The sequence below is a fragment of the Corvus cornix genome, chromosome 3 (genome assembly GCF_000738735.6).
Source record: "Corvus cornix cornix isolate S_Up_H32 chromosome 3, ASM73873v5, whole genome shotgun sequence".
NCBI lineage: Eukaryota > Metazoa > Chordata > Aves > Passeriformes > Corvidae > Corvus > Corvus cornix.
In genome coordinates this window covers 23,148,998-23,170,441 of record NC_047056.1, presented here as the reverse complement: position 1 = coordinate 23,170,441, position 21,444 = coordinate 23,148,998, and the positions used below count along the sequence as shown (strand labels likewise).

Genomic DNA, 21,444 nt, shown 5'->3' with positions numbered 1-21,444 from the left:
GAAAGATACTTTGGAACTCAAAAGGATGGAATAAGCCAGAGTAATAGGTCTCATTATAAGGGCAAAATACATAAAAGGTTCAGGCATATGCTTTTAATTAGTTGCCAAAAATAGCTGGAATCAGGGATGATGCAATGAAACAATAATTCTTGGTGTTAGAAATGAGCAACACTTGAAATCTAAAGATGTGCTCAGATGAAAGGCTTTTATCTTACCATCTTATGGGTACTCAGTCCATGAATACTAATAGGTTTGCAATGGTTTCTTAATCATGCTTAGGACATGAGAGTGCACACTGATAAAAGCTCCTGCAAGTCTCATATGACTGTAAGTTTCTGAAGTTCCGTAGTGATGTTAATTCTCATGGCTGTGATGCAGCTTCTTATGAATAGCATGTGCAAAGCATTCTCTCCTGTCTCACAAGGGCACTGCTGGAAAATAAATGTAATGTGTGCTTCTATGTAGGGATAACAAACAAATCGTTGAAAATGCAGATTAATTTGAGGTTAAAGATCCAGTATTTTTCAGAATAAGTCACTTTAATTAATTTTAAATAGGAAGGTAAGCAATGGGGAAAAGTGTGAAAACTTGAATGGATGGACTAGAATTGAATACCAGAGAACAAAAATAGAGCAATGTTTGAAGGACAAGATATAGGATATTTGAATAACCATTTTAATAAAAATATTTTAATACAGTGAATAATTTTAAAGTTTTCTATTTGAACATCCGTGTTTGTAAGGAATCCATCTTGTAATGCAGTGCAATTCTCCACATTATTTCCTCTGTTGCTATAGAAACTAATTCTAGTGCAGCTGTGATCGCTTATCAAAATTCTAATGTTTCAATAACCATTTCTTATTTTGAGTTATTTAAATAGCCTTGTCTTACTTTGAATCAAACTGCACATTTCATCACTGCTGAATTGTTGACTGGTCAAAATGTTAATGTGAAGTGATGGCAAATGCTGTAGGGTTGTGGTTGGGGTTTTTTTTTTCTTCTTGCTATCTAAGCTATCATACTTATTGTTAAAGTTTGAATAACAGGCAAATTAAGGCTCTTTTCATTTGTTAAATTTTAAAGGTCAATATTTGCTGTCTAACATCGGCATTTTGTAATGCACATTACTTCTTCACTGTAATCTTAATTATATTTAATATTTCATAAACCTTAAATGGTTCCTGTTACTGGTACATGGCCATGGGGGTATGTGTGTATGTATATATGTGTGTTTACATATATATCTGTGTGTGTGTAAACTATTTTTAGGATGCCTTTAACCTAAAAATATGTCTTGACATGTTCATTTTGTTGAAATAAAAATTTCAATGACGCTATAGTAGTCTGTCACCAGTTAGCAAAGTATTCTGGATCTCTTTTGCTCTTGTATTATATGTTTCTTTGGGATTGGGTTCAGGGTTGTTTTTTTAGTGATGGTAGTGGTGGGGTTTTGGGGGTTTTTTTGTGTTTTTTTGGCTGGTTGGTGGTTTAGTTTGTTTGTTTCTAACAATGGAAGTGCTATGCTGGTAGGTGATATGTATTTAATGCAGGATGCAGCAACGTTCTGATTGTGAATTGTGTTAAACATCATTCTGCTGAATATGTTTTCAACTGTATTGCTAAGATCTAAAAACTTCACTCACCCTGAATTACTAGGAAGGGTGTGATGGTTATTGGCCTGAAGACATGTGTTGTTCTGCTGCTGTAGCACAGCTACCGAAATGTTCCTGTAGTACTTTCAGGATAATCGCTGACTTTCTAATGAGTGTACACTAATTTCATGTAGAGTGAAATAAATAATTTTCAATTTTGAAATTATCATACAAACATTTTGCAGCTGTAGCTGTCAGACTTTGATTACTAATTAACTGCTGTGCACCACCTTTAAGTCTCTTATTCGGCAAGCAGCATCAAACAGTAATTTCAAATTAGGTATATAAATTTTTACTAGTATAAGAAAGGTCTATGAGAAAAAAAATTTTGATGGATAGGCATATTTTCACTCTGTCCCAATGGCTAGTAGGTTTATTATTGTGAGTGTAAGACCATGACAACACAATTTTCCAGATAGTGTTTTGGGAAGCTCACTGTGTTGAGAATGACTGATCCCTGATTGTTCAGTGCTGTTGTTTGTTTGGGTGGATGACATGGAGGACCAGTTCCTTTCCTGCTCTTTACTGTGGGCTGAAGCATCAGGCTGTAGGTCTTAGGAGCCCTTTTGCAGCTTGGCCACAGGTTTCTCATCCTCATAAGCTCTTGCTTAGCTCTTATGGCTGGCGCTGTGGCTGAATGAAAATATCTTTACCAGCCAGACTCATACTCATTTAGTCTTGTCAAAATGCAGAAAATTACCTATTTTGTGAATTGTATGACAACTATGGAAACATAGCAACATCTACATCATACATTACTTGTAAGCCTAGTAAAGCAGCTCATCTGTGGCAGTGGGAGGTCTCAGAAGCTCCTCAAAGAAGTGCAAGAAATTTAGTTTTGAATAATTGTGTTTCTTTATGCCTGGAGAAACTTGTTTGAGGCCTTGCTGGAGTGAGCAGAACAGACTGACATGCTCCCTGCTGCTTAATCTGTGCCTTTTCTGTGAATTCTTAGCCCTCTTACTGGGTGTGTGAAGGAAAGATACCTTGGTTTCGAAGCATATCCATTTCCGGTGATTTCACAGTGTCTATTTTGCCTTTCTTTTTCTGGAGAGTTGGCTCTGTAAATGATACCGGAACCATTCCTAAGCGTACTTTCTACAGACACTAATATCTAAAAGGTTTTAAAGGAGTTCTTGACCATACATAGACAATTGTCTTCTGTTACTGACCTGTTAGGTGATCCTGCAAACTGAGATCATAGTAGATTTTTTTCTGGGTTCTTACCTGCTTTTTATTTGGTAAAGTTATGAGAGCTGTTTCAAAACAAAGCAAAACAAATCTGATTTTTCTAGAATGCTTTTTACAGAAATACTTTAATTACTGCAGGAAAGACGGTCCATTTCATTAGAGCAAGTCACGGAGCCAGTGTGTCAAGTAGAGAAGGAGAGAAAGTGCGTGAATAGATAAGAGAAATCAAGGTCCTTTGGAATTCTAGGATCTGAATAAATAATTACCACTGTCTTCCCACCTAAAGGAAAAATAACAATCTAAAATATAAATGTAAAAATAAATGCTTATTGTGGGAAGTGTCTTGCCTCTCCTGGAATGTAACTAGCTGTATTCTCTAGGTTGTGCAGATTTTCACCTACAAATATGGATATTCCCACCCATCAGACATCACTGATTTCTCTTTTATCTCTTTGCTCTGTTGACATTGCTTTTTTCTCAGATCTGAACTACTTTTTCGCATGTCATATTTTTTTTTTATTTTCCCGTTCCTCCACCTTTCTTCCTCTGTAATTTTTGCTTTATTTTACCTGTTTGTATTTTTTCATTCCTGCTTGCATCTTGTCTGTTCTTTCTCTCTTTGCCCTTTTTCTCATTTTATGTACAGATCTACTAAACTTCTCTCCCTTTATTTCTTTTCTTTGTTCATTTGACAACAAACCTCTTTTTTTTTCTGAATCATTGCACTACTTTCTCCTTTTGCCTTTTTTCCTTATTCCCTGTACTTTTTTTCCTACCTGCATATTTTATTTTTTATTTTCTGTTCCTTCTCTTCCACTGCAAAGCTGATGGTATTGGAAAATTCTGTGGGGGCATATATATGGGAGTTTTTCATGTTGGTGGTGGTATTAATTTAAAGTGAATTTTAGATTAATAATAATGTAAAAGCTTGAAGTCTAAATAAATAAAAATTTAAAAACAAACAAAACCAAACCCCCAAAAACCAACAGAAGAGATGGCTAGAGTACTAGTCGTAAAATACTTGGTTTCTGTTTTTCTGTTCCACACTTCTCTGAAAGCTTTCTGTGATGAGGAGCACTTCTGAGGTAGATTCACAGCAATCTTTATTATCTCTTTTTTACCCTGTACTTCAGTTCTCTGTCTGTAAAATGCCAAATGTTAACTTCTACTATTATAATACTACTATTATCCACCATAATATATATTTCTCTTATATATATATTAACAGCTGTGAGATAGCCAAATTATGATCATATAGCTAGCTGAAGTAGATGGGCAGAAAATTTAACTTATGCCCTACTGAAATGTTTCATGCATAATCCTTGTAGTGCTGCTTTGTTAGTGGCTCACTCCTACAGAGCATCCTTTGCACTCAAAATTGCTGGGAAAATGAGGCAAAGGAATCAAGCTTTATGTTCCTATTCTGGAAGCAGTTCTTGATGAGAGTATCTTTCATGGTTTATTTTCACCAGTTTGGGTTAAGTAATAAATAGAAAGCTAAAATGGTTGGGAACTTGACACTTTTTTTTTTTTTTAGTTGCAAAACACAGCTACCAGGGTAAAGGTGTTTTTAAGAAACCATGAAATTACTGCATTTTAAGTTGCAGAAGGAATTCTCAATAAGGGAAGTATTTTTATTTTATTTAAAATAAAAGTATGGAGAAAAGAATGATGGAATTCTGATAGTTAAGTACTGTAAGGACTGTATATACTGCTGAATGGGTCTTGTTTATATCAGTAAATTAATTAAGATCTTAAAAGGGGTGTTTTGTATAGCTTAGAAAACTGGGTTTTTTTATTTTTGTCAAATGTAAAACCAAATGTGCCTGAAATGACCTGCAAAAACATTAAAATGCTCAAGAAAATGATCCACACAACACATCAATCTTGCTTTCTAATCATGCTTTGTTTCCTCATTTGAGACTGAACAGACTGAGAACAGGAGCATTACAGGGATATTAGCTGTGTGTTACCATACTTCACCGGGAATTGATTCTAGACCTCTATGGGATCTTTTTCACCTTTTCAGCACTTTGTTGCTGCTCAACTCCTGTGCTTAATACCACAGCTGTAGTAGAATTAAACTGGACTGGAATTTGAGCTTTAATTTAAGGTGGTAACTGTACTCAAAAGAAGTATAACAATGACAGGAAAATATTTCCTAAGCCCACATCCTGCTGCTGCTGTCTAGAGGTACAAGGGGGATGCTACTGTGCACACATTGGTGAAAAATGGGGGGGAGGGTCTCAGGGGCCTGGAATGGTTTACAGTGGGGGGGAGTTTTCAAAGCTTTTAGCTGTTAAGCTCTGAATTTCCCTTAAGCATCCATAAACGCTGGTGAGAGAGCCGAATTTGGGAGAATTTTCGCAGAGATGATAAAAGGCATTTCCTTGTCACCAAGATACTCCTAAGATTTCAAAGCTGGTTGTCAATCACTCTCAGCAGGCAGGACTTCTAGCATATTTTAAAAGAGGGAAGGATAAGTAAAAGGAAGATCCTGTGAATGCATTTAACTTGTTACCTTTTTGGAAGTGATATTTTTCTAACAATTTTGGTAACTTGGAAAAAACAAACAGTGAGCAGAGGTGCATAGGGATACCTGTTTATTTATGAAGTTAGCCAACATAGTGATCTGAAAAGTAGTGTAAAGAAAGTTGGCTGCTTACAAAAACAGTAAAAGTGTAGCCAGCATCTAAATGGAACAGAAAATATAATTTTCTACCTGAATGGACATACTTAGAACATATGCTTTACCTAAGGAAATATAATTATGGAAGGGAAAACAAACAATTTCACTTCTTAAAGATCACAGCTTTCAAAAAGCTTTAGAGCTAGACAGAGTCTCAGAAAATAAGAGGTTTTAAATGTAAAAAAAAAAGTGTTCTGGAGCTTGATGCATTGATATTCACATCAATAAAAAATTAAAATATTGAACCATTAGGTTTAAGCATTATTTAGAGGTATTTTGGACTACTGAAAAGCAGAAATACAGAACCAGGTAGCAGAACTCCTTCTTATTCAAATTAATATCAATGCTGTATAAGGAACCAGAGAATGATACTTAAATTGAAAACAAATTAATTCAATAGATGGTAATGTATAATTTTCATTGAAAGACGACCAAAATATTTGGGAAGGAAACAAAAGAATGTCTTTGACAGCTAGTTCACGATAATGCTTTTAATAATGTATTTGTAGTTAAAATGTTATAAATGGGGCTAATTTTGGAAAGTGATTTTTCTGGGCTTTTCTGTATTGCTCTGTAAAACAGACCGTAAATTCTTACAAATAAGAAGTGCTCTAGTAAGTGCAGAGAGCAAAGAGCAAATTTATTTTTTAGGGAAAAACACACGTGCTGTAGTTCTACAGGCTCAAGATGTAAACAGATTCAGTAAAAAAAAAAAATACTATGTGTGTTTCAGTTACTTCAGTTGGTCTTAGACCTTTTCCTGTGGAAGAAAAGTGAAGTTTTAAGGACTGGACATAAAGCTAATTCTATCATTTTGAATTACTATTATTTAAAACCAAAAGAGAACCTTTTCACTACATGAATGGCCAGTAGCATTAGCTTGAGAGGGTGAGGAAAATGCAGTGCTAAGAGCTTCATGTGAGCTCAGGTGTAAATGACAGCAACGCTGTTTTGATTTCCACAGGGCTGGGATTAAGCTCATACTGTATGGAATTTTCTAAATCTTAGGGAACAGAGTTGTCTTTTATTGGAAAGAAAAAACCCAATCAAACAGCTACAGTATTTTTTCTTGTTTACTGGTGAATTGCCTAATGTAGAAGATAGTTCAACTGTGAATAGAAGTCTAAAATGTGGCAAATGCAAAAAGAAAGAATTTTTTTCTGTTGTCCATAATGACCCCTTACCACTCCTATATTTCTCTTTTTTCATTAGGCATGACTCATGCCATAATTCTTTTGGAAAAGAAATAGAGTAATGCCAAGATAATTTGTTGTTCTGTGAAATAATTTGGGTTTTGTCCTCACAAAAATGCATGTAAGCTTTTAATTTTAAAGGAAGGAGAGGCCTGAGGTTTCATTCAATATTTAATGTTTATATTTTATACTCCCTGTAATGTGGGGTAATTCAGTCAACATAATATTTTTGGATGGTAGAAAAGTTCAAACATGAAAATTCCATTTGGACTGTCTGTGCTGCCTATCAGAAATCTCTAAGGGTATTTAATCATTCAGAATAAAAAAGGTTTCTTTAATTTTTAAACATGTATTTCATTTTATGTTTTATTTAAATTGTCTTAACATTTACATAGAACCCCTTGAAGGCTTGAAAACTTGAAATTTACGTTTGATTAAAAAATAAATAATTATGTAGCAGTGTGAGCAGAGATATATTAGAGAAAGGTATTTCATTTGAGTATGAAGATACTCTTACAATTACAAAATGTGACTTGCAAAAATTACTGATTTATGTAGTGATTATTTATTTTAAAGTAACTGGGAGCCAGATTCCAATAGGGGTGTTGTGGTACTCTTGCCTCCCACAACAGTGTGAATTTTTGAAGAAGGTCTGTACATGAGAAACTCGAAGCTGCAGAAGTGTAGTTAATGATGGCTTATGAGACAGGGGAATGAAAGGCACAAGGGTAGTTTCTTTTTCCATGTTAAGAGATGGGTGTTCTTGGAATCACTCAGGAAATATGGGCTAAGGGAGGCTGGGTTGGTGCTGCTGCTGTGAACCTTTGGGAAAAATAATTACAATAGGAAAGTCTAAACACTGTAAACATGGAAAAGGACATCACCAGCTGCATGGTGCTATGTGTAGCCTAGCATGGTCCGTGAGAGACCAGCACAGAGAGGAGAAATGAGCAGCATTGGAAGCAGCAAGTTCAAGTAGTAACTGAAAACCTTGAGCATTTCTTATGATAAACTTCTGCATCTTTACACTTTGATTCCACACAGCCAAATTACTGAAAATTTTCTGTATTTTCTCATAGTTACCAATTGTATGTTCCAGAAATGCTCAGTTTGGCCTAGTCTGCTATGTCACATTTAACTTGAGAGTCTCGTGAGGTTGATGGCAAGGCATGTATCATCCCCCTTTAACTTGCAATGTGTCCTACAGGGGCTTATGAAAACAGGTGAACCTTCATTGTTTAACAAACAGTACTAAAAAGAAGATATAAATATACTTCTGACTTAAATGTGCTAGTGACAGTTCATATGCTGTAATTTCTGAGTGTACCAGCAAAATGCTAAGCTACTCATGTTTGTCAGGTATTTCACTTACGGTTCGGGTTTCTTTAGCTCTTAAGCAAGGTCCTTACTATCACCACTAAGTGAGTGTTTTCCCAGTTGGCTAAGGGAGAATGAAAACTTTCATTAAAGCAGTTAACCCTTTAAAAAGAGTTTATTCAACTCTTCCTATTGACACCAATACACTGTATTCTCAATTTATAATTTACCAAATACTTGTTACTAAACAAATTTAGTTTCACTCATATCATGAGAATGCCAAGTATTTTCACATACTTTGGTGGAGAACTGAATGTGAGGCCTTTCTTTCTATTTGTCTTTCCTGTGTTATGACATTTTCTGGCTGGTAGGAACCTCAGACTAAACAGGATTTGATTTCTCTGTGATTGTAGCTTGCTTCCACTTTTGAGACATATGCTGGCTTGTTTTTCACCCTGTCTACTAGTCCGAGGTGATGTGGTCATTTAGTATGATTAATTTCATTTACAAATTAATTTACAGAAATTATTTTCTATGTGATTTGAAACTTGCATAGAAGCAATGCAATGATTTTAGTTTTTCATTGTAACCATTTGCTTGTAACTCTTTAGCAGATGTTTTTAGCCACATTCCGTGGTCTTTGGCAGGTATTCTTTGGCTTTGTCACAGTACAGAAGTACGCATAGCTGTGGCTGAAATTTACACCTTAAATAAAAGGTACAAGGTATGTTACACACAGAGGTTTCATGTGTAAATTTGCACACACTTCAGATCATGCTTTCCTTTCAGCTCTGAATGTTTTTCTCCAATACAATCATATTGATAAGCCAGCAAGCAGTAACAGTGGCTTTGTATTTTAAGCTTTGATACATATGCAAAATTTTGTTGACAGATTGTCAAAGTTAGTTGCTACTTCTGAGTAATTTTTAAGGCAAATACCCAGGATCAGATATTTGATATTGCTGTATTCACTTCTGTCTGTGATATCATTTGGCTTTGATACCATTAGTCATTAGAATGTCTCAATGTAATTCAAATCTTCATGGTTTTCAAAGAGCCATAACAAAAAAAAAAAACCCAAACATTTTATTGCATCATTTACTGTGGGGAGGGAGAAATGAAAATGAGGTATTTTCACCTTGAGAATTAATTTGAAAACTTTGACTTTTTTTTTATGTAGAGAAAGCTGTTCAAAACCAGTTTATATCTCTCTAGACAGAGATATCCCTAGATTTTTAATCCCAGATATTTGTTTTAAGAATTTACATGCTATTTCAGTTTGTTAAACTGAAATTTGAAAAATATGTAGTTAAAACCTGCCCCGGTGTTTTAGCTTTTTCTGAGATTTTTGAATCACAGCTGGTTAATAAGAATTTTGTCTTCACTTCTTCCACGCCTACTTTAAAAGCACTTTTTCTGTCACACGGCTTGTACAGTTTTCTCATAGGGATATATAATGGGGTTCATCAAAGTGAAAAAAGTGAGTCACACAATCATTTATTTACTCATGTAAGACAATAATGGTGTTGACAGTTACCTGGACAGGCTTTCATTTCATTAGACTATGGAAAATCTGTGTGTTAAAAATTCGTAGCAGACTTGATGACAAGTGAACAGAAAGAAATTCAGTCAGGGCTGCATGGTGGTTACTGTCTCATTTAATGCTGTTTGTTGCCTTTTGGCAATAACGAGCAGAAATGGTGTTGCTCTGAATTTTCTAGAATATTTAATTACATAAATTATGACAAGGAAGTCCAGTTTTCATGGTATAGAGAGTCAAATTATATATATTTTTATTTTATTATTATTAAAATATCAGTTTAGATTCTAAAATCATGTCTATCTAGTTTCATGAGCACAAGTTATCTAATAGTCATAGGTAAGATTTTATGTTTATCTGCTAGACACATGACTACAATTCAAGTATAGGATTCCCTGCTGTCTGTTTTGCTTTCCAGCCCTGTGGGACTGGAGTTTCAAGAATTAGTAGCGCTGGCTGACTAACAGCAGAAGACCTTTTCCAGGAGTGCTGGAACAGTATTTTGGAATCACTCTGAATGTTAGGCTGGCTCTCATCAGAGACAAGAAGGTTCCTGACAGTGGTTTCATCTTGTAGGAGTGTTTTAATTACTTGTTTGCTACAGTTCTTTCAGGAACTGTTGAAATAGAGAAGAGCCCTGCATTCCCCAGTTAATATTTTCTTTGACTAGCTTGTTTGGTAGATTTTTCTGTGAGTGAAATGGTATGTTTGACACCAGGAAATATTTTTGCTTTGAAATTTTTATGTGTAAGGTAATTCTTTATGTCAGGGGCATTGAAATCTTCATTAAAACCTCTACAGAAAATGTAAACAAAATATGAGACAGTTCTTTACCTGTCCTTTATATTCCTTTCCTTTCAGCTGCTGCACACCTTGCTGTCTTTTCCCAATTCTGTTCAACTGTGTAATGCTGCATAGTAAAATATGAGATAAAGAATTGAAATGTAATTATTTTGAATTAACTTACTATGTCTTTAGCCATGCATCAGGTTTATTTTCTGAGGCGATGTATAACCACATTTGTATCTATCTATCTAGTGTGAAAAGCAAAGATGGTCAGCATCAAGTGTTCATCACAAATTAGTCATGTTCCTTTTTCCACTGTCTTTAATGACTAGATGTAGTGTGTAACTTCCAGACACTGCATATGTACCCTTTAGCTGTCCATAACAAGTAATAAAGAATCTGAGACACTGCTTGACTTTTAAAATTCACTGGTGAGCAGAGTTCACTTGTGTGAAAGGCTGCCTTTATTAGTACCTTACTTGTCTTCTGAGTTTAATTTAGTATCTCCCTGGTGGGCAACTGCATGGGAGGTAATCCGCTTGATATAGTGGCTTTAGGGAGTGCATTTTGTTTCCATAATTGGCCTACATTCCATCTGCACAGAATCTGACTTAAGATATCCAAAGGTTTTTGCAAGGTAAGCATCACTGAAATTCAAGCCTAGAATTTTTGTCATGTCATATCCGTGCTATATTTATTTACATGTGGTTTGCACAATCCATTCTGACTATACACTTAAAACTTTGCTTTTATCTGAATTTCTTTCATCTGAGAGATCACTCATTTCTGTTTTTAACAATTTTTTTTCAGTAGCATTTGTCATCTGATTTGAAATGTAAATTTAAAAAAAAGACATGCATAGATTTTTAAATTCTCTGTCCAGTCATTTAGATTTACATTTTCCACCGAACTGTTTGAACAGTAAATTATCAGAAAGTAAGTAAAGCATTTTTACTTATTCTCAGCAAACTGCATTCAGAGGATGAGAAGAACACCTCCACTGGATGAACTGCAGCCGCCTCCGTACCAGGATGACAGTGGTTCTCCTCATCTTTCCTGTACGCCTTCTGAAGTTGGAGACAGCAAATGCGAATATTCCCAGTGTAGCAACAGTCCAAGATGTTCATATAAATGCCCAAGTGAGGGAAGCACAGGACACGAAATAGAAAGCTTTCATAACAAAGGATACGAGGAGGATGTTCCGAGTGATAGCACAGCGGTTCTTAGTCCAGAGGTAAATGAAAATAGTTGAGTGTGGTGAAGCACTTTTTTAATCTAAAGATCAGTGCACAGTTATATGGGCACTAATATTGCAGCTCGTTTCATTAAAAAAAAAGAGTTTGTCAGAAAATACGACCATAGGATTTCAGATTGTTCAGATTGCTGTAGTTATCTTTATGGCACCTTAACTTTCCAACCAGCTCGCAGTGAGAGCGAATTATTATTTAAACCATTTTAAACCAGTCAGAAAATTTCATCACCCTATAAGGACTGCAGCCAAAATTCTTCCCCATGATTTTTCAGATAACCCAAATAAAAGAAAAGTTCTGTTAATGCTTTTTCAAACTGAACACTCCATAATGTAAAACAAGTTGTATGAAAAAAAGAAAAAGGAAAAAAAAAACTACAAAGATTTTTTTTTTCAGTTATTAACGTGGTATAGTGATTTGGGCCACTTAATTTTCCTATTTTCTTCTATAAACTCTAATGATATATATATATATATATATATTCTTTTTTTCTGTGAAGAAATCATCTTTTCTGACACATATTTCATTGAAATGTCTTTAACAACCAGTTACTGCACTGACATCTATGGGTAAGTCTAATTAGTGATGCCATGTGCAGAAGAGCCTCCTTTTGGTACAAATCTGTCTTTTGTTGCTACCTGAAGTTTTGAAGTGCGTGTTAGAGTTCAGTCCTGATGTTTCTGTCTTAGTAGACCTGCTGGTAAGTTGATGCTGTGTACCTGGGGTGTTGGTGCAAGATTTGGAAGGCCCAGCTGCGGGGTCTTCCCATTTTGTGTCACTCCAGTCATTAACGTAAGAATACTCAGTAAGAGCTGAGAATGCTGCCAACTTTTTTTATAGCCACTCGAAACTTCAGGAGTGAAGCCTTTAGAGGAATGCATTCCCACAGCTATGTGGCAGCCAGGTTAAAATAAGAATGTTTCTTAGCCCAAAAGGCTTTGTTTTGGCATCAGTTTGTTCACATGAACATTATCTTTGATAGTGTGAAGATAAACTTGAAACACCTTTATTTTACATACTTGGAATAATTTATTGTATGACCAGCAGGTTGACTGGTACTTATTAATGTTTTCTGTTTCAGTATCCCTATCAAACCAGCTGTTGTAACGTTATAGGTGATCAGTATTTTATCCAAAATTTGAAGTGACAGTAAAAAATCTGAATTTTAAGATTAAAACACAGTATTAGTGGTTTACATAGAGTTCAGAAGATGAGTTCAAAACAGATGCATCTTCTACAGTTCCAGTAAAATTACATGAATAAAACCATGATAGTGACGTCCTTGGCCGTAGCAGGGGGGTTGGAACTGAAAGATCTTTAAGGTCCCTTCCAAGCCAAACTGTTCTGTGATTCTATGCTTCTATGATAATTTTTGGCATATTCATATAACTCCTGTGGACTGCAACAGGAGCTGCATGTGCAAGTAAGTTTGTAATTTGTGTATTCTTTGCTGGCATCTCACTGTGCTCTCAATTGTTAGCTGTCTCTTCAAGCAATGTGATAGGTTAGCTTTAAAATATGTGTATGCTCACACTAAAATAAGGTGGTTTTATCTTGTAACAAATGTATATACTTTTTAACATGTGAGGCACAGAAGAAGAGATCATTACAGTTTAATTCAATCTGAGTTCAGACTGATTGGCTCCTGGATTTTGGTGGTATTGGCCAGGTAAAGTCTTGATTTCATCTTGACTGCCAGTTAGCCATCTCCTTGGGCATTCAGTGCTTAATTACCTTGTTTATGAAATGAACAAAAAGATCATAGTGCCTTCATATTGTCTAGAGTAAGCCTTATATTTCCATGGTAGATTTAATAATAGAATACAATAAATAAATAAATAATTGCCTTTTTTTTTCTTCTTCTTCTTCTTCTTCAGGATATGTCAGCTCGAGGATCATCTTCACAGCTTCCTAAACCTTTTGATCCTGAGCCAGCAGCTAAATATGGCACACTGGATGTGACTTTTGACTATGACTCACAGGAACAGAAGCTTTTGGTGACAGTGACAGCTGTCACAGACATTCCAACATACAGCAGGACAGGTGGAAGCTCGTGGCAAGTACACCTAGTTCTTCTCCCTATAAAGAAGCAGAGAGCAAAAACCAGCATCCAGCGGGGACCGTGCCCTGTGTTCACAGAGACATTCAAATTTAATCACGTCGAGTCTGAGATGATTGGGAATTATGCAGTTCGCTTTCGACTGTACAGTGTACGGCGCATGAAAAAAGAGAGGATTGTGGGAGAAAAGATTTTTTACTTAACAAAATTGAATCTTCAAGGGAAGATGTCAGTGCCAGTGATACTGGAACCTTCTTACAGTCTGCCTGTGAGTATTAAATGAGGCAGAATAAGAATGCAGTGAGATACAGTGTCCTGAATTCTGTAAGAATAGTGTGTATATTTATAGAGTCATCACATCCACTCAGTTTTTTGAACAGTCATAGCACTGCGTTAGCACAATGATAATTTTCTTAGAGCTTCTGTAAGTGCATTCACTTTCCACCTGCAAAAGCTGCCCATATTTTTCCTTTTAATTGCTTAGAAATTTCCACTCCATAGATAGGGATTTAGTGGTGAATGCACATATACATGCATATAGATATGTATATGTATGTAATAGTATATTCTTTTCTTTACCACCTGCAGCACTTCAATTTAAAAACACACCAGAGTGAAAAACAAAAAGGAGCTATATTAGCAAATGCCCTCCATCTGTTGCAATTAAGTCTTGGTTGCAAATAGGTATTTTCCTTTAAAGAAAGAAAAAAAGATAGGAAAGAGGAATTTTGAGAGTATAAAGCCATTTTTAATAACTTCACATTAGAACCTTAGAAATAATTGACTTCTGGTTCAGTCTGAAGTGAAAAGCAGTTGAAACTGAAAAGAATTTTTTCTGAAAAAGAACGACCTATCTGATGGACAAGATTTTATGTTCCCCCAAAATAATATTTTAAATAAAGCAAAGCAGCAGTAATTAGGGATAAACATAGGTACCATTATCTATAAACACAGAAGATCACTAAACTGGCAGTGATCACCATCTTCTTTTTTGCTTTTATGAGAATTTAACTGTGCCTTTGTCCAGAAAGAGAATGTTTGTCATGCTGTGATCTGGGCATCCTAGACTAGGAGTATTGAGTGTTCCTTGCTTAAGAGTTGCGTGTGCAACTTTTGGGGGAAAAAATTTATGATTATCAAGGACATCCGTATTTGGACATTGTATGTGTTTTATGGGCGTTTTTTTAAACAATCAATAAAAGAAAGAGGAGGAGAAGGGAAAGAAGGGAAAATATTTTTTTAGGTGAATCAAAGCAATTAATTTGTTCTGCGTTTTGGAAAAAGGTTTGGATCAATTTAAATGGCATTTCTGTTGAACATGAGTATTGCCAAAGACTCAAAATAAAAGTCTGTAGTATTATTTAATGACTAAAAATATATTTATTAGTAAAAGCTGAGGTTAAATCATGGATCTGATGGAGAATCAGCTCACAATAGACCAGATTTTTCACAGTTCCTTAAGAAGCACAAATCAGTCTAATCTAAGGATGAAATGGTTCACCTCTCTAGAGCAAACTTTCTTAGCAAAGAGTTTGCTAGTTTCACAGTTTGGAAAAAAGCACCCCATGACAAAAAACATTGAATATTCTAAAGGTATGTGCTTAACTAATGTGTTTTCAGTAGGTTCATGTAAAATTTACCCAAGTCAGTGAAACAGGGCAGTGAAGGGGCCAGGCTTGTGATTAATTGGTGTATCTCATATGTGCACTGGTTATTTTTCAGTATTATTTTCTTGAGTTTTTGGGATAGGCAGAGTGAAAACAAGTTCCATGAGGCATCAAAGATGATAAGGTTGTTACTTATTTTCTGTTATGGTAAGGCATGTTGTGTCAGCATTTTTCACTCCTCAGTTTTTAGGGGTTGGAACAAGAATAAGGAGTATTGGTAGAAAGTGAAGGGATCTTCCAGAGTTTGTTGTTGTAACAGAATTGCCAGAAAGGATCCTTCCGACTCTTGATAGCTTGAATGAGGATCCATGGTCTTCTGGAACTACGCAAATCAGTTTTTAAACCTTTGGAAATTCATTCACTTCCGAGTTTATAGGTACTTTTATCTTATCATTTATAGCCAATATAATATTTTTCAGTGAGCAGATTTATTACAGGATTTAACATGTATTTGTTTTGCAGGAGTGTTAAAATTGATTGTGTTTTTAGGATATATGAGTGAAAGTGGGGGGCATCCTTGCGTTCTTGAGCTCAAGCCCTGGTTACTCAAAACAGCCAGCTCATCTTGATCACAAAATTGTGAATTTTCATCTGAAAACATCAGGTCGTTTTGTTTGCAACCTGAATTTCTTCATGGCCAAGTTGTTACCATTTGTTCTTGTGCCAGCATCGGCCTTGAGCTTAATTAGTTCCTACCCTTCTCAGGTGTTTGCCTCTGGGTATATTTATACACATTGATCGGATTCCTTTTCAACTGTCCTTTTGCTAGAATAAACCAACAATCTTTATGTACAACTAATCATAAATGTCAGGCAGGAGTTATTTAACAGGAGAAGGTAAGTGCTGTTTGAATTTGGAGATATCCAGTTGCTCAAGGATATTGGCAGTTATAAGATCCATGATGAGGCACATTGTACATTTGGAATTAAATTTGCCTTGTTCAGTTGCAGAGGGTTTTGTTGCTGAGAAGTATTTATATGTGACAGCTTTTTATGAAGAAATTTCTTGGACACATGACAGTTGTCCTATTTTTTCAACTGCTTCTCATTATATGGATTTTGTATATTAAATATACCTTCTGTCATTGAAACTTCCTAATCCATTGAAATATCTGTGCTAATCTCTTCTGCAGAAATGTATTTTATTTCCTTCTGTCTATGCCTGATATTATATTAATGTATTTTATTAATCATGTGCCTTCTGACTGTATAAGAACAGTTTGTATCCTGTGAACTTCAGTATTTTTTCAGTGATACCTTAAAGCTGTACACAAGGGAATCTGGCTAAAGGTAGATCAGCAAATTCAGTGCCTTTCAAACATAGTGACATGCTTACATGAGTGGGGCCTGCACTGGTTATTGTTAAAAAATGAACAAGTGCATGTTGTGGTGAGGACATGATACTAGTATGTTCCTTAAATAGGTTTCAAAGCTACACATGGCTTCAAATTTACAAATATATTCACAAAATACCATTTTCACCTAAGATTTCACCCTGTTTCTCTCTTTCCCACATTGTGTGTAATGTCTTGCATTAGTAGCTATTATCCCCACTCCCGTTGCCATTTGTCTTTAACAGTCCTGTGTTGCTGCAGTTCTCCCACGTAACAGGGAATTCCTCCCCAGCCCCCTTATTTATCACACGTTTCCTCCCAACTTCAGTGTATGTTTGAATGAGGAGGAAGCAGTGAAACCAATATGAGTTGGGCAGAATGCAGTTGTCACTGTTATCTGAGACTGTGTCCCTTTCAGATTTAACAGAAATTGTCCATTGCATCAAATGTTTAATAGCAGAGGTGTGGTTTTAGCAAGTACATTGTGGTTTTGTGAGAGTATAGTTTGTGTAGGAAGATATTTGTTGATGCTTTCAGAGAAATTTTCACTTTAGTACAGCGGAAGACAAATTTTTCTTCTCCCATCTTGAAGTTTAGAAAAGCTGTTTATTTCTCTTCAGGAAATCCCTGTGGACCTGTTTTTAGTTACTCTTCGTTCTTCTCACCCACAGAAGTTTTCCTGACAGTGAAAAACAGCCTCCAGTATGCTGTGATTATAAAAACATATAAGCAGTTTATTGAGTGAAATCTGTTTGGAAAAGATCAAAGAAACACGCATAATCCACTTTACCATCCCATAGGTTGCTCTTTGGTGTAGAATAACAGCAATCAATCATGGTTTGTATTTTGTGATTGATTTGGGAAGCACCGTTTGAGTGACCAAAACATACCTCTTGCTGCTAAGCAAACCTAGTAATCATTCATTATGTATCATCAAATTGCAAGGTGTTTAGTGGGAAGAATTCCATTTATTTTTCTGTCTTTCTCTAGCATTCTCCATTTCTAGCACCTTGAACACCCAGTGTGATCCCCATAACAAAGAACAGATCGTGTAGGCAATCATAGGTGTTTTAAAGATTATTTTGTACATCTTTACTATAAATATCCACAGTGTCTGAATAATTATTTTAATTAGTTTTTTTGAGTGAAGGCATTTATGTATGCAGTGTATAAAGATGCTCACTCTTGCACACACACATGCACTCTCTCCACTATAAGGACAATGGTTAATCATCTAGTGTGCACTGCTTTATGCACTGTGCTTAAGGCATTTATTTCATGTTGCCCTTTATGTGTGGCATATCTTCAGTATTCCTTGTAATGTTTAGCAGCTCATAAACTCCGCAGGAATAAAGGCTTTCAGAGTGGCATTTCTTTTTTGGGAATTCTTGCCCATTATAGAGTCAAGCTGTCAGGTTTTGTGCTAATTCTTAAAGTATAAGAGCCACTACTAGTGACTTTACTACTGTGTTTTTATGGCATGATCTATCCAGGACTGTATTTGGAAGGCTAAATACTAAAATTCATATGTATAAACAGAGCTTTATTAAATACCAGTAGGATACTTTCAGCTGCTAATGAAAGAAATGACTAAGACTTGTCTAGGGAAGAAACAAAAAGACAAAATATTTTGTTCTTAGTATTTTAACTGGAATTCTACCTAAAATGAACAGTTCCTATGTGATGATGTATAAATACTTTTGGTTAGCTTGTATAAATTATGTCCATCAAAGTAAGGGGAAATTGTGTTTAAACCCTGAGCACATTTTATCTCAGGAATAACTTACTCAATTCATCTGAGTTAGTGGTAGTAATACACAGAAAATCAGAATTGATCCTTTGACACAGTAAGAAAGATGGCTCCTGCAGTTTCTTTGAAGAAAGTTATTAGGTGATTGGAAAATGGTGATAATGTTGGTGAGGCTACAGGAGAACTTGACAGTACCTGGCAAACAAAGCATTCTCCCTGTGTTTGGCTGCTCACATAACATTTCATGGCAGTATTGGCAAGCAGCAGCCCATTTCCTCTCGGTGTTGTGGCTAGGAGTGAAAAAATTGACTTTCAACTCCCTTGCTGATAAACAAATGGGAAGCAAGTTCCCACATGGGTAACCAGATCTGATACCGTAACCCTGAATGTAGGATACCGAGAGAATTTTTTGAAGTCAGCAATGTAAAGAATTTAATCTAGTTTTCAAAATCATCACGTGGTCACACACAGTAAAATAACAATTTAAAAACAGGTATGCTTTGCCTTTAATCAATGAGTTGCTTCAAAAAGTTACTTACTCACTTTGGTCCCTACAGTCTTTGATATTTGAAATAATGGAAGCTATGTTTCAGACATGATATTACTATTTTGAGTGTACAGTGATGCTTTTCAGTCTCTGAAGTGCCTCCAGTCAAATGACAGGCTGTGAATGACTGTTCTAGATTAACTCAAAGTAATCCTCTTGAGCACTACTCTTAGTCAGAAAAGCCAGTCCATCAGTGGCAAACATCTAGAATTCTATGTCTAGTTTTGAGCATCTTTAAAAAAATAAAATAGAGAAACTTTATCAATATGTAAAGCTAAAAAAGTGAGGTAACTGTGAGATTCTGAGACTATCATTCTCTGTAGTAAAAGTATGGTCTCCTCAACCTGGATTGTGATTTCTAAGAGCAGTAAGGAAAATAATCATACTGTAAATTTCCCAGAAGTGACTTTTTAGAAGTTAAAAGTAAAGATTATCAAGGTGTCCCTTGTATGAAATTTCCACTTTCAAAGACTATGAGCTGCTGCTTAAACCTTCCTCAAGCAACTCTTTCAGTGGAGGTACATTCTTTAACTTATCAATCCAAGTGAAATTTCTGTTTCCCTTAGAGATGCTGAATTTCCCAAATATTTTGTTTTCTTATAATTTTGACTCTTCTTGTTGCATGTATATGTACACACAAGTATCTTCTCACATTTGTTACTGTTCTTTCAAGAAAACTAGAAAAGGTAAAAACACAGAATCAGTTCTGTTTGCAGGTTTGAGCACCCTTCATCAAAAGCATGTGCACCGTTTTCCTTCCATTTATTTCCGTTGAGGGAAGTCCTAATCAGAGATTTTGCACAAACAGATGAAGTCACCTAGTCTGCAAATTCATAACATACATGGTTGTGGAACTTTTGAATTAGTTTTTGATTTATTTACTGGATGATTCTTCTTATTGTTCTGGTGGGCTTTGCAGTATAACATAAATCTTCACTAGCGTTCTTCATTTCTCAGACTTGAGGATCTTCAGGTAATCACTTCTTTTGTATATTCAAGCAGCCTGTATTTGGTATCAGATAAGCATTTCTGTTCATAAGGTGCCTTTAGCAAGGGATCCTTTTAGTAACAGTGTGTCAGCCTCTTGTCAGGTTTGCCCTTTGTATCATTTGACCTTGAGCTGAATCTTTCACAGCTCCCGTCTTTCTTTTGGGCTTAATCAGCTGTCAGATGGCCCCGGGAGAATCCAGCTTATCTGTTCCCTTTCTTTTTGGTGTGTAGGATAGCTCTAAGAACTGAAGCAGATCCCTTCGACTGGAAACACCTGGTGGTCCTCTGATCATGAGATTAAATGTGACCTGAGCAAATCAAAAGGGCACCACTAGCAATTGTTAATCACAAAGAGTTTACCTGACAAATACATTTTAAATGTACAGTTAATGGTATGGGTTTGTTCATTGTGAAAAATAATTGCATGTATGTTTATGCAATCAAATACTATTCCATAGATTGACTACTCATAAATTCTGCTTACTGTTTGATGGCTGAATCGTTCTCTTTTCCCAGACTGAAAGGGTATAATCAAGAGAAAAATGAAATTATTTGCCATTGATCTCCCCAATGAGCATAGACCAAATCCAGCTGGACAGAGCATTGTCATTTAAAGAAGCCTGGTCTTGGAAGCTGTCCCACAGTAACATCTCCATGCTGTTACATATTTGACAGGGAGTAAAGAGAGGGGGAGGTGTGAGTGGATCCGGGTGGGAGCTGTTAGTGTAGCTTCATCAGGAATGCAGGTAAAATGTCTGCATTTTGTGTCAGATGTTCTTACCTAAATTGCTAACACAAATATCTAACAGCTTTTAGTGCTTGGATGTTTCTTTATGCTACCTGTCTTATCTCAGAAAACAGAATTCGATAGTAAAAAGCCTCTTGCCTCTTTTCCTCCCCTGGCCCATGGCTCTATAAAAAGCTGCTGGACTTCTGCAGTGTAAAAACACTACTTTTGCAAATGCTATAAATTCCTTTGTAGGTTCTTTTCCAAATGCCTTCACTGCTGCTTGGGTTTGCTCTGCAAATTTCAAGCCTGTTACATCTGTGGAACCACGAGATGACCTTTTGTCATCTGCCAAAGGTGTAATTTCAATACAGACTAATAGAAGTTATAGAAAACTTAAAATGTTTCCCTTTCAGTAGAAAAGTAATGTTTTGTTCTGCAGAGCTGATAATTTAAAAAAATTTTAGGCACAAAGTACTAATAGCAAATTCTCATGGAACTGGAAACACAACACAGAAATCTCTCTGTGAACTTATTCAAAATCTTTCAGAAAAGTTGAGTTTTGATTTGCCATTATGAAGAATATGTAGATTTTATCTTGCTATTTTTATATTACTGTTAAACTATTGTGTCTTAAAATTTGAAGCCAAACCTTTCTTTATCAATACAGTATTCTTAATAGAAAGCCCACAAAGATTTGAATTTTTATTTAAACTAATTAATTTTACATTATTTTGAAATGGAAATTTGTGT

General features: G+C 35.6%; 1 protein-coding gene across 6 annotated transcripts in view; it reads left to right on the top strand.

Annotated features, from left to right (window-relative positions):
• Positions 1–21,444, top strand: part of SYT14 (synaptotagmin 14) — an 88,984-nt gene that overhangs the window by 47,341 nt on the left and 20,199 nt on the right. For all 6 annotated transcript variants that reach the window (XM_039568777.1, XM_039568776.1, XM_039568775.1 and 3 more), the window contains 2 exons: positions 11,334–11,602; positions 13,496–13,945. In XM_039568777.1, the coding sequence (XP_039424711.1) occupies positions 11,334–11,602; positions 13,496–13,945 (719 nt within the window). The remainder of the gene's footprint in view (positions 1–11,333; positions 11,603–13,495; positions 13,946–21,444) is intronic.